General features: G+C 48.4%; 1 protein-coding gene across 5 annotated transcripts in view; it reads right to left on the bottom strand.

The window, feature by feature from the left end:
• MSH5 (mutS homolog 5) overlaps positions 1-14,071 on the bottom strand; it is a 77,794-nt gene extending 63,723 nt beyond the window's left edge. For 3 of the 5 annotated variants that reach the window (XM_083160060.1, XM_083160064.1, XM_083160063.1), the window contains exons 1-5: positions 13,921-14,071; positions 5,195-5,286; positions 3,625-3,748; positions 2,209-2,295; positions 1,770-1,841 (exon numbers count right to left, since the gene is read on the bottom strand). In XM_083160060.1, the coding sequence (XP_083016186.1) occupies positions 1,770-1,841; positions 2,209-2,295; positions 3,625-3,748; positions 5,195-5,269 (358 nt within the window). In that variant the 5' untranslated portion in view covers positions 5,270-5,286; positions 13,921-14,071. Of the gene's footprint in view, positions 1-1,769; positions 1,842-2,208; positions 2,296-3,624; positions 3,749-5,194; positions 5,287-13,894 lie in introns of all 5 variants that reach the window. The other 2 variants (XM_083160062.1, XM_083160061.1) reach the window with 2 other exon arrangements.
• Between the last annotated feature and the right edge of the window lie 408 nt (positions 14,072-14,479).

The following is a 14,479-nucleotide window of genomic DNA, read 5'->3' as shown; positions in this document are numbered from 1 at the left end:
AACCGGACGGCATATCGCTCAGCGAGTACCTGGCTTAAATCTCTCTGCACCGTTACATCTGCCCCACCTGCAATATAACAAAATGATGAAAAAAGGAATAAGGTATTCTGCGCTAATTCAGGTTGGATCACATAAGCGATCTAACCCACAAGATCCCTTATGTTTGGGTCCTGCAATTACCCCTATACTTGTGCATGTGTGATTGACAGGTAGAGACATTCGCTGGGAGGGACAGGGGCGGCCAACATTCCTGGAAACAGGGTCATGTTGCAAGCTGCAAGGTTAAACTTGCTCATGCTGTAGTCGCAGGAGGGCATTGTGATCGATGGGCGCAATGTTACTCTTGTCTGCAATCATAAATGTACAGTATGGGGTCATTTTACTAAAGCTTCTAAAATGACAGGAGGTGATATTGCCTATTGCATCCAATCAGATTCTGTCTAAAGCAGCCCATACACACTGCTTTGTGGGCGTGCTGTACTAGCACGGATCACATTGCATTGCATGTGCATCCGTTGTGCATGCAATGCGATGAAACCTAAGTACAAAAAGTATGTGCTTGCACATACTTTTTGTACTTAGGTTTCATCACATTGCATCGCATTGCATGCACAACGGATGCACATGCAATGCAATGCAATGTGATCCGTGCTAGTACAGTACGAAAAGCACGCCCACAAAGGGCTGCTTAATATTTGTCTATTGCAGGGGTGTCAAACCCAAGGCCCGTGGGCCAAATCCGGCCCGCCAGACCTCTTCATGTGGCCCGCGCAGCCGCCGCCAGCCTTCACCTTTTATTCTCGATTTTTTTTTAAACAAGAAAGCCGCCTCTTCAGCGCATGCGCGGCAGCCTACAAGCCAGAGAACGTCTGCCCTCTAGCGCAGTACCGCCGGTCGTCAACCCCTCCTCCGCTCCCACCTGCTGTATAGGAGCCAGAGAGAGGAAAGAGCAGGTCCGTCATGGTGAATGGTGCTGCTGCTGCTGTGAGCTCCAGGTCACTTACTGCTGAGTGTGCACTGCACAGTGACCGGGAGCACGCTGTCCCCCACTCCTGGATAGATAGTGCGAGGAGCGCTACTCACAGGAGGGAGGGGGAAATGCGCCTGTGTGAGAGCGCAGCGGTGTCCTTGGTGGTGGAGCAGCTCAGACTGGAGTGGACGCATCAGAGCGGGTAAGTGTCAAACTCTCTGCCTATGTGTGTGTGTGTGCACTGGCACATTGCAGCCCATCATTAATTGCTGTGTCCCATGATAATAAGCAGGACATATGCCCTAAGACTGAGTGCTGCCCCCCTGTGCAGGCAGCGTGTGCCCTAATGCACTGCAGTTCACAGCAATAGCAGGAGGGAAATGCTACTGCTGAGTTACAGTGGTATTATTTGGGACATACTTGTATGAAGGACACTATTATGATAATAAAGAGTGGACATATAGTCCTACAGATACAACCGGCCCTTTGAGGGTGACCAAACTGCTGATGCGGCCCCAGATGAATTTGAGTTTGACACCCCTGGTCTATTGCATCCTAGAAAATGATAGAATCTGATTGGTGTGTTATGGTCACCTGGCCACGTCCTCAGCCGGATGTCGATGGGAGAAATAATTAGTGGTAACAAAAAATACACAGTTCAAGTAAAAACAAAAACACAACATACAGGCTCTTGCATCCACACTCCTGTAACACTAGGCTATAACAGTCCAACAAGGAGGCCATCACAGTCTGCTTCCGGAAAGCGGAAAGAGAAACACTGCTGTGTGAGGATGATTACCGAAGTCCACACGTGGAAACAGGACGATCTCGGCTCTGTATCTCCCATCAGCTTCCCCATCTGCAGCAGCGTCTGGGAAGAGATAACACGTCATTCGTGGTTTCAGTCGTTTTAGAAGTAGAAAGGAAATGGCAGGGTAAATGAAATAACTAAATTAGATATTTTATGGGAATGTATTCATTATGTTAACATTTAAAATGCTGACATTATGTCAACTTTGACAATGTCAATATGTACTTAATGTCACCATAGTCATGTCATCTACAGACATTATATCGACATGTCAACATTCTGAAAGTCCACATTTTGTGCCACACCCATTTATAGAAAGAAGTTAATCAGTTATTATCACAGGGGATGAGACAATTCATTTGTTGTGATTAAACAATAAAAGACAGGAAACATGAATGGAGAGAAGAGCTTTGATGTAAGTCATTGCCTTTACTCAGGGTCCGGAGAAAGTCTGAGAGGTTCTGTTCCTGCCTGGCGCTGGTGACAATACATTGTGGCTGCAGGTCAGCGATCACTAGAAGGGGATGAGACAGTGGTCACAGTATAACAACTTATAACTGGAGTAAATGTATTGCAGGCAGGATTAAACGTTTTTCTTACAGTTTCTGGTATTGGGATGTAGAAGAAGCAAGTTATAAAGCCACTGGAGGGAAGCCAATCCCGGGGCATTTTTGCAATCCCGGGATTCGGGATTGAAAAATGCTCAATCCCGGGATTCCCGGGATTCCGGGATTGGCTTTCCAAATAAAAAAAAAACGCCCTGGCCGCCCCGTATTGACTTACTTTTGTGGCTGGTTGCTGGATGGGTGGGCAGCTTCATACTGCTGGGACCCCGGGTTGCTGCTTGCTGGCCAGGTGGGCGGGCGGGAGTGCGCCTTCATATGCCGGGAGCCGTGGGGGAGTGGGACTGCGGACTCTACAGAGTCGCTTGCTGCCTTGCTATGGGTGGACTTGATCTTTGCCTGCCTGCGCAGCGTGACCTCTGATGTCACGCTGAGAGGTCACGCTGCGCAGTGCTCTCCGGCATGCGCAGTCTAATCTCGAAATCCCGGGATAGGAATCTCCAATCCCGGGATTGAAATCCCGGGATTTTAGGGGGCCAAATCCCGGGATCCCGCCGATCCCGATCCTGGGCTTGGCCACCCTACTGGAAATCTATAGTGTGCTGAGCATAGCGAGCAGGGGCGTAACTAGATATTCATAGGCCCCATAGCAAAAGTTGTAAGGGCCCCATATTTAGCAACTGATGGTGATAAATGTATGTAAAACATATTGCTTAAACAGCAAAGATGGGCCACCTGCAGCTCTGGGCCCCATAGCAGCTGCACCCCTTGCACCTATGGTAGTTACGCCCTTGATAGCGAGGCTCCATGCCCGAAGCAAGACAAGTGAAGTGGGGACACAGAACACTTAAGGTCCATACACACTGGGCGATTTTGCCCAGAGTGTATGGACAGCGACAACCATTGTCGCTGGGGGTGAAAGCTGCTCAGTGCATTCACACCGAGCGGCTTTCCCCCTGCCCGGCGCTGTCAGCGGGGGCTTTGCATAGCCACTCATCTGCTGGTAATACCAACAGATGAGCTGCTTTCCAGGCGATGATGCGGGAGCGCGTGCCATAGCTCGCTGCTCATTGCCGGGCCGTACACACTGGGCGGCTTTGAGCTGAAAGCCACTCAAACTTGCTGTTTTGAGCGGCTTTCAGCTCAAAATTGCCCAGTGTGTATGGGCTTTTATACGGTATCAACATAAACACCAAAACCATGAAAAACTCATTTCGACCTTTTCCATGTGTCGTAAGTACCGGGGAAGCAATTAGCGGGTACATTTACAATGCGCCTACCTCGGCTAAGCAGCTGGAGCTGATCAGTGTCTGGTGTATCTGGCATGAAGTGGACGGAGCAGTCACCTGATACGTAATATGCCACAGCGAGCAATCCGGACTGCCATAGCACACTTAGGTATATCTGAAGCAAACACAGCACAGGATGCTTTTATCATATCAGGAGGCTTCAACATCAGTTTTCATCCGCTGAGCCAGAGCGGAAGCCACACTTAACATGACATTCTGCACTGTATATTCACAACATTCACACTTGGGGTGACATTTAATAGGATGCGAGTTTTAGTCACTTTCCAAAATCGCACCTTAGCGCACTTTTCAAAATCGCAATTTTTTTTTCGTAATACGCATTTAATGGAGTTCGAAATCCGGGAAATAGGTGCGATGAAGTGCGATAATGTGCGATTTTTAGTCATGAAAATGTGCGAATTTGAGGAACTGTGCAATCGTGTGTTAAAAAAAATGGTGTGAGGTCCCCCCTCTTGAGCATAACCAGCCCCGGGCTCATTGAGCCAAACCTGGTTCTAAAAATACGGGGGACAAAAAGCGTAGGGGTCCCTCATATTTCTGAAACCAGCCCCAGACTCTTGGACCAGCCCTGCTTCCAAAAATACGGGGGATAAAAAGAGTAGGGGTCCCCCATATTTTGAAACCAGCACCGGGCTCCAACAGCCCGCAGTGTCATGCCACAGCCGGGGGACACTTTTTACATAAGGTCCCCCGGCCGTACCATGAGCACCGCGGCTGGTCAGCCTTGGACGGGGGGGTACCTGAGGGAGTGGGGACCCCCCCAATAAAGGGGTCCCCCTCCCCAGGCTTCACCCGTCCAATATGTTATCTACATTGGTTGCAAAACTCTCTAAGGGCCCATTTATCATATTATATTTGAGGCTAATTCCCCGAAAACACTCATTTTCGGGAGATGGCCGCAAAGTATCACCAGAATGTATGTAGGAGGGACCGCAGCAGGAATCTCCGACCCATGCTGCAATCTCCACATCCCCCATAGCTTACTGCCCGATGTATCAATATTGGGCAGTATCGCAGTGGGTCCCTGGGCTACTGCCATTCTGAGATGGAGGTAGCCCATTGTAGCCTATGGGCTACTGACCACACTGCCGGTGGGTCAGTGTGCTCAGTGGGGTAGGCCGGGGGTCAGCGCTAACTGCACATTCCCAGATGCTGGGCTGTAAATGCTGCCCAGAACACATTACATTTGCGATCCAATAATAAGTGGGCCCCTGGATGTGAGAAGCTGCAGTAATAATCCAGGACAATCCCTAGCTCCCACATTGGGGTAGATGTATTAACTCTTGTAACGTGATAAAGCTTTAATAAGTGGAATGCGATAACGCACCAACCAATCAAATCCTAACTGTCATTTTTCGAACACAGATGATTGGCTGGTGCTTTATCACAATCCACTTTATCACTTTAGGAGTCTTAATACATCTACCCCATTATTCCCACACACATGTGCATTACAATATGGTAAGCAGGGTCATTATTACAGACAGCTGCCTGGTGTACATTGTTCCTCATCCCCTGACAGATTTATTTAGCACAACACCTCTGATAGTTGTTCTTCATCTTCATCCTGAGAGTCGGTAACTATAAAGTTATGTGTTATCGGGAAGTGATTCATCGGCGGACACTGAGACACTGAAAGGAGGAACCAAAAATGCACAGCGATTAAATGTGACATCTATAATACATATATGTGTAATAAAGTTTGAACAGAGAGATTATAATAATGAACAACAAAAAGGTAATAAGCCTTGTGGTAATCAAATAATTAATAAGAATTGTACATATTATACAAATAATAATGCTACATATTATATCCTGCTACTAACAAGGGAGTTATTTGTAAATGATAGACAATAGGTACCTAAATAATTGCATATCCGCAATAGTAGTGCAAACATTAACACTGATCAATTATACACATTTATTCAACAATAAAATAACCCTTAACCAAACCGCTAATAGAGAGAGACATACACACACACACACACACCAAACCGCTAATAGAGACATACACACACCAAACCGCTAATAGAGAGACATACACACACACACCAAACCGCTATTAGAGACATACACACACACACCAAACCGCTAATAGAGACATACACACACCAAACCGCTAATAGACACACACACACCAAACCGCTAATAGAGACATACACACACACACACACCAAACCGCTAATAGAGACACACACACACACCAAACCGCTTATAGAGACACACACCAAACCGCTAATAGAGACACACACACACCAAACCGCTAATAGAGACATACACACACACACACACCAAACCGCTAATAGAGACACACACACACACCAAACCGCTAATAGAGACAAACACACACACCAAACCGCTAATAGAGACACACACATACACCAAACCGCTAATAGAGACACACACACCAAACCGCTAATAGAGACACACACACACACACCAAACCGCTAATAGAGAGACATACACACCAAACCACTAATAGAGACATACGCACACACACCAAACCGCTAAGAGAGACATACACACACCAAACCGCTAATAGAGAGACATACACACACACACACCAAACCGCTAATAGAGAGACATACACACACACCAAACCGCTAATAGAGAGACACACACACACACCAAACCGCTAATAGAGAGACACACACACACACACCAAACCGCTATTAGAGAGACATACAGTACACACACACACCAAACCACTAATAGAGACACACACACACACCAAACCGCTAATAGAGAGACATACACATGCACCAAAACGCTAAGAGACATACACACACACCAAACCGCTAATAGAGAGAATACCGCAGGTTCGTTCACACAAGGTAAAAGCTCACCTTTACCATGTTAAAAATGTAAATCTTTGAATTCATGATGGCAACCAAAAATGGAAAATATACTAAAGTGCATAAAAGAAGCATGTAAACAGCTTAAGTAGGGTCTGTAGTTTACAGAACAATGAATTTATTTGCCATGAAATGATCCTCAACGCCTGTAGGTGTCACTGCAGACACTGTTATCACCCTGACAGGACGGAATGGGAGAAATTTACTGAGATGGGAGGGCAACCAATCAGCACCTAGTTCTTATTTATTTTGCACCCTCTATATTATAGAGTCTATAAGATAATAGGGTACTTGTGTAGTTTCACGGCGCCATGCTACTTCTGGGTTCTACGCTCGTCACAACTATCTAAAATAAACTAACTTAATTGATATTAGATAGCGTGGCGAGCCACCAAGCCCGCAGCGTGGGCGAGCGCAAGGGGACTCAGATGCACGGCGCCATGAAACTACACAAGTACCGATAATAGACAGGATCTGATTGGTTGCCCATAGCAATATTCCATGGAAATTTCCCCCAAAATGTGCTAATGCCTCAAGTTCATATTTATTTTATTTGTTACTGGCATTAAACAAGCTCTTTGACTACAATAGTAACTAAACAAAAGTATTTACTGGCACAAGAAAAAAAGAGTGTTTGAGGTAGCAGTCATGTTGCTTAATGCAAAGAATGAGAGATTCAGATCTTCATCTGTGACACAAATGTTCAAGCTTTTGGCAACTAATTTCAAGCATGACAGCAACATCGACCTGTCGGCATGTAATGTCTGTATTTTTACCATGTCGGTCAATTGAACATGTCGGTATAATGAATGTCGGTATATTGACCGTGTCTGTATTTTGACTTCAGTAAATGGGTGTTGGTATAAGGACCATTGGTCAAAGTTCCGTCGGTAAACCATACTGAACCCCGTCACCATAAATAATTTGAATTAGTCCTGGACCAACAACCCAGGGCACCCCTGCAGGTTCCCAGAGGCACAGTAGGGTGCCACAGCGCACAGTTTGTGAACCACTGCAGTAGTGGTAAACGCAGCTTGAAGGAGGCCAACACTCACTCACAAGCACCACAAAGACAGAGGACAAAACATTAACAAAGTAGAATGGCCATATGAAGAAAGGTATATGTACTGAGTAATACAACGGCTGTGTGCCAGGCTCGGTTCTAAAGACAAACAGTATATATTAACCTTACTAGTTAAAAGACTGTCATAATAACGGCTTAGTCCCTATCTGCTCCTACGGTAGTGTCTAGATCCCCTTCAGTTTTGACAATTTTCCCATCATGCCCTGGGTCCATGTATACCTGGAGGGGGAATATAAATCTGTGGCGAGTGAAGCGTGCGAGCATAGCGAGCCGGCGAGGGTACAATGCAGCTGAAATAAATCAAAATAACCTACAGGAATTACAGATAAAATACAAAACGTTGTGAGGGCATCTAACAACTTCCGCCCTCACTGAACATCACATCCTGTTACCAAAAATGAAGAGGATCTAGTCTCTACCCTGCTCCTACCCCCAATCTCTGTCTTCACAGCTCCCTCTCTCAATATTCAGCAAGTTTGAAACAGATCATTTTGCTTTTACTTTCTGTTAAGGAGAAATTGGTACTTATGTAATATCTGGGCTCCCGTTTTTCTTATGAGACCGCGTCCGCTCGCCACGCTTCGGGCACGGTGGCTCGCTGCGCTCATCACACTATATAAAATCAACCCCATGCGTAGTTGGATAGTAGGGGTATGAAAAATGGGGTGCATTTAACATGGGAGCCCAGATAATACATAAGTACAGAGAAATTTGGTCCATCGAGTGGCCTATAGTGGTCGCCGGTGGTACTTCACCTCAAAAAGGTGAGGCTTAGTTAAGATGGGCACACACCTACAGATCTGTCCAATCTGTCTGGTGGGAACAAAAATCTGGTAATGTATGGGAGCAAATAAGAATCAAACTGATTTTTGTTCCCACCAGACAGATTGGACAGATAAATCTGTAGGTGTGTATCCAGCCTTAGGGGAACATTCATCATGATCTCATTTACAATGCAATCTGGGCGGAATATTGTCAAATGCGGTCATATCGGGTGAATGTATTAATTTTAAGGGCGCAGGGACAGGGCTCGAATAGGAGCCTGTCCCTGCGAAGCCCTATCCCGGAAGCCGGGGAGTCAGCGCATACGCGGTTATGCGCTGACCCCCGTCAACCCCTCTTACTGCACTGCTCAAGGCTACAATGGCCTATCGCCATCCCAGAATGGCGATAGCCCAGGGGTGCGATGCCAGGCTGCCCGATGATACATCGGGCAGCTTCGCATCCCCCATAGAAACCTATGGGGGATGCGGCCGGCGGTGCTGCAGGGAGGATCGCAGCAGGGATCGGAGACCCCTGCTGCGGTCCCCCTTTGATGCATTTAGGAGATACTTAATATTTGTGACCGTCCCGTATGAATGGACACATAGCAGTCCATTACTCACTGCAGGGACGGCATGGCTTTTAAGCTGTGCGGAGTTTTGCTGTCCGGCGGCAGCCGCAATGTGTGAAAAAGCCCTTACAGGCTGCCTTGCAAATAATCACTTTGCTGGAGGGAGATGTTTGGCAACTGTACATACTCGGCTTGAATGATAAATGTTTCTTATAAGTTATAATGTGGTTCTGTCAGGACAGGGAGGCAGATGAGCATATATGGATTTATGAGGATTTCCCCATCTTGTTGAAAGAGTTATACAAACACTAATGGGGCAAAACCTGTAATGTCTTCAAATTGTTACCCAAGAACAACTATTATAAAACAAACAGGTGTCGCAACAGAAGAGGAGACATTTGTCAGGTGACCCATAGTGATAGGGAAATTGTAGAATATGGATGGAGAAACTTTTGGTATCAGTCTCGCCTCTCTACTACACAAAGGACACAAACTGTAGTTGAAAACATTTTGTACAGTACTATCCCCCCCCCCCCCAAAAAAAAGGGATGCGGTCATTTGGTATACAGCATTATGGTCGACAGTCAGTAGGTCAACGCAATTAGGTCGACATGGGAAAAGGTCGACGTGGGTCTATGTTGACATGCGAAAAGGTCTACAGGCAATAAGGTCGATAGGTCGTTAGTTCGACAGGTCATTAGTTCGACATTGTCTATGTCGACAGTCAAAAGGTCGACATGGAGTTTTCCACTGTTTTTTGAGCCAACATGTGCCGGCAGGCGGTATTTCATGCCCTACCATCCACTAGGGCGTGGCGGGAGAATAAAATAGTGTGCCCGACGCATAGCGAGGGGATGTGGTGCACTTTAAACTGTGTCCATGTCGACTGTGTTGACATTCAGGTAAAAAAAAAGAGTGAAAAAACCCCACGTTGACCTTTTGACTGTCGACCTAGACAATGTCGAACTAACGACCTGTCGTACTAATGACCTTTCGACCGAGAACCATGTCGACCTAGACCCATGTCGACCTAATGACTGTCGACCATAATGCTGTAGACCAAATGATTCCAACCCCAAAAAAAAAAATTGCAAAGTGTCAGGTTGCTCGTTGCTATTTTTTTTTTTTTAAATAGTCATTGTATTTTTGGGAAATATAAACTATGCAGAAAACAACCAGAGACTATTAATAATAAAAACCCTTTGAATGCATTAAACAAAGAAGTATGGTGATGGAGTCTTCCATTTGCAATGGAGATTAACCACGTCGCGTCACTTCCGGTGTTATCAGCACCTCTTTGCCTGACCAGCAATCCACTGGGTGCTATCAGCACTGCCCTCAGACAACAGCATTTATCTGCCCGGCGCTGACACGGGTGGTGGATGCAGCGGTATTAATCCTACAGGTGTTAGCGGAAACCATGGAGAGAGTAGACAGCCAGCGGCCAGACACAGAGGGGCCCGATTACTGACCGCACACTACTCCTCCGCTACTGTAGACAGTACACAGCCAGCGGCCAGACACAGAGGGACCTGATTCCTGACCGTACACTACTCCTCCGCTACTGTAGACAGTACACAGCCAGTGGCCAGACACAGAGGGACCTGATTCCTGACCGCACACTACTCCTCCACTACCGGAGACAGTACACAGCCAGCGACCAGACACAGAGGGGCCCAATTCCTGACCGCACACTACTCCTCCGCTACCGAAGACAGTACACAGCCAGCGGCCAGACACAGAGGGACCCGATTCCTGACCGCACACTACTCCTCCGCTACCGGAGACAGTGCACAGCCAGCTGCCAGATACAGAGGGACCCGATTCCTGACCGCACACTACCCCTCCGCTACTGGAGACAGTGCACAGCCAGCGGCCAGACACAGAGGGGCCCAATTCCTGACCGCACACTACCCCTCCGCTACCGGAGACAGTGCACAGCCAGCTGCCAGATACAGAGGGACCCGATTCCTGACCGCACACTACCCCTCCGCTACTGGAGACAGTACACAGCCAGCTGCCAGACACAGAGGGACCCGATTCCTGACCGCACACTACTCCTCCACTACCGGAGACAGTACACAGCCAGCGGCCAGACACAGAGGGACCCGATTACTGACCGCACACTACTCCTCCGCTACTGTAGACAGTACACAGCCAGCGGCCAGACACAGAGGGACCCGATTACTGACCGCACACTACTCCTCCACTACCGGAGACAGCACACAGCCAGCGGCCAGACACAAAGGGGCCCGATTCCTGGCCGCATACTACTCCTCCGCTACTGTAGACAGTACACAGACAGTGGCAAGACACAGAGGGACCTGATTCCTGACCGGACACTCTTCCTCCGCTACCGGTGACAGTACACAGCCAGCGACCAGACACAGAGGGGCCCAATTCCTGACCGCACACTACTCCTCCGCTACCGGAGACAGTACACAGCCAGTGGCCAGACACAGAGGGACCCGATTCCTGACCGCACACTCTTCCTCCGCTACCGGTGACAGTACACAGCCAGCGACCAGACACAGAGGGGCACGATTTCTGACCACACACTACTCCTCCTCTACCGGAGGCAGTACACAGCCAGCGGCCAGACACAGAGGGGCCCAATTCCTGACCGCACACTACTCCTCCGCTACCGGAGACAGTGCACAGCCAGCTGCCAGATACAGAGGGACCCGATTCCTGACCGCACACTACTCCTCCGCTACTGGAGGCAGTACACAGCCAGCTGCCAGATACAGAGGGACCCGATTCCTGACCGCACACTACTCCTCCGCTACCGGAGACAGTACACAGCCAGCGACCAGACACAGAGGGGCCAGATTCCTGACCGCACACTACTCCTCCGCTACCAGAGACAGTACACAGCCAGCGGCCAGACACAGAAGGAACCGATTCCTGACCGCACACTACTCCTCCACTACCGGAGACAGTACACAGCCAGGGGCCGGACACAGAAAGAACCGATTCCTGACCGCACACTACTCCTCCGCTACCGGAGACAGTGCACAGCCAGCTGCCAGATACAGAGGGACCCGATTCCTGACCGCACACTACTCCTCCGCTACTGGAGACAGTACACAGCCAGCTGCCAGATACAGAGGGACCCGATTCCTGACCGCACACTACTCCTCCGCTACCGGAGACAGTACACAGCCAGCGACCAGACACAGAGGGGCCAGATTCCTGACCGCACACTACTCCTCCGCTACCAGAGACAGTACACAGCCAGCGGCCAGACACAGAAGGAACCGATTCCTGACCGCACACTACTCCTCCACTACCGGAGACAGTACACAGCCAGGGGCCGGACACAGAAAGAACCGATTCCTGACCGCACACTACTCCTCCACTACCGGAGACAGCACACAGCCAGCGGCCAGACACAGAAGGAACCGATTCCTGACCGCACACTACTCCTCCACTACCGGAGACAGTACACAGCCAGGGGCCGGACACAGAAAGAACCGATTCCTGACCGCTCCCTACTCCTCCTCTACACCCTAATATAAGGACACCCATACCGCTCACTTCCACTCCACTCATAAGTGGATATTTCAAATTGGGAGGAGAGGGTACTCATAAATGACAAGTCTAATCAAGGGGTACGGGGGGGGGGGGGAAGGTTGGAAACTACCGGCCTAGATATTGGGCCCCGGTTCAGACCTGATCGCCGCAGAGCGAATTAGAACCGGCCAGCGAACATGTAAACGCCTCCCCGCTATAGTGGAGTCAAGCCTTTGCGCATTAATGTGCACCCTGTGCATGCAGATGTGTGCGGATAGCAAAGAATTCACAGCCAAGAGGCAAAATGTCCAAAACCAGGTTAGGAGTAGCCAGGGACATACTCAGTGGCTGCATTAAATACAGGCATATCCGGCCAAGAGCTGATGTCGCACACCATCCCATAGACCGCTGGTGCACTCCTGCTTTTTCCTAGGCACGTATAGCGTTTTTCTTAGCACTCCCACTAACCGCCCCCGGTTACCACCCCCAGACGCCTGCTTCCTGTCAATCAACTTTATTACCCCAGACAAGAGCTGGGAGTCTGGCAAACTGATTGGTTATGGTATTCTAGGTCCACCATGTCTAGGTCAACATTCGTTAGGTTGACAGGAAGTAGTTCGACAAACTTATGGTTGACAGGATCTAAACATGGACACAAACTTTGTCGACAATGGGAAGGTCGATAGTCAAAAGGTCAACACGAGTTTCTCACGTTTTTTGTCCCAAATGTCAACACAGTCGACACGGACACTAAAAAAGTGCACCGAATCCCCTTGCTTGGCTCACTACACTCGCCATGCTATGGGCACGGTGCTTCACTACACTCGGATCACTATTTTATCCTGCCGTATAGGAAGATAGGGCATGAAATACCGCCTGTCGGTACATGTCGGGCCAAAAAAACATGAAAAACTTGTGTCAACCTTTTGACTATTGACCTTCCCATTGTCGACTTAAAGTTTGTGTCGATCTTTAGACCCTGTCGACCATGAGAATGTCGACCATTCAGTGGCGTCGACCTACTTACTGTCGACCTAGACATGGTGGACCTAGAATACCATAACCAATCAGTTTGCAAGATTCCCAGCTCTAGTCTGTCGACCATGAGAATGTCGACCATTCAGTGGCGTCGACCTAGACATGATGGACCTAGAATACCATAACCAATCAGTTTGCAAGATTCCCAGCTCTACTCTGTCGACCATGAGTATGTTGACCATTCAGTGGTGTTGGCCTACTGACTGTCGACCATAGGGTGTCAACCTAATGAATGTCGATGACTGTAGACATGGTCGACCTAGAGTCCCGATACCAACTCATCATAGAGGGCAAACTAACAACAAATAATGTGAATTCAAAGTGAATTCCACCCAGATCATTGCAGGGTATATATGAAAGTGTAATAACATACAGATTGCTAAATAAATAAATAAATATATATATATACAGTACATTCACTGCAAAGTTTCGCTGTATACCCTATTTATATTAAAATATCTTTGATTGCTTCGTTGATAGAGTCACCACACAACATTGAAAATGGCGCCGTCCTGAGGCTGCAGCTGCGCATTTCCCGCGTCTACTTCCCTCACTCAAACCCCGCCCCCCTCCGTGCAGATGTCGCCAGAAGCCATCCTGATGCAAGGCAGCAGTAAGTGGGCGGGGCGTACGCGTTCCAAGCCTCGCTGCTGCGGCTGTGATGTTCCTGGCGTGGGCGGGGATGCGCCGATTCATTGACAGGCTGACACACGAGAGCACGAACAATGCACCTATTTATAGCAGTGTATATAAGGCCATGCCTGCAGCCTCACCACACACAGCAGCAGCAGCAGCAAGCATCATCATGTTCTATAGTAGGCACTGCAGCTACACTATACTAGTGTATTCATTAGCAGCAGACTCCATCACTTAGTCATTGAATAATATTTATTAAGTAATGGTCTTGCCATGCTGACTCCCATCAAGTCAATTGTCACCCTAGCTACATAACATAATAAAGCCAAACTGCGGGCAGAAATAAGGGCAGAGGTGCACACA

This window comes from Crinia signifera, chromosome 9 (assembly GCF_055691185.1).
Source record: "Crinia signifera chromosome 9, ASM5569118v1, whole genome shotgun sequence".
NCBI classification, from domain to species: domain Eukaryota; kingdom Metazoa; phylum Chordata; class Amphibia; order Anura; family Myobatrachidae; genus Crinia; species Crinia signifera.
The sequence above is the reverse complement of the archived record's forward strand: the minus strand, read 5'-3'. Positions and strand labels throughout refer to the sequence as shown.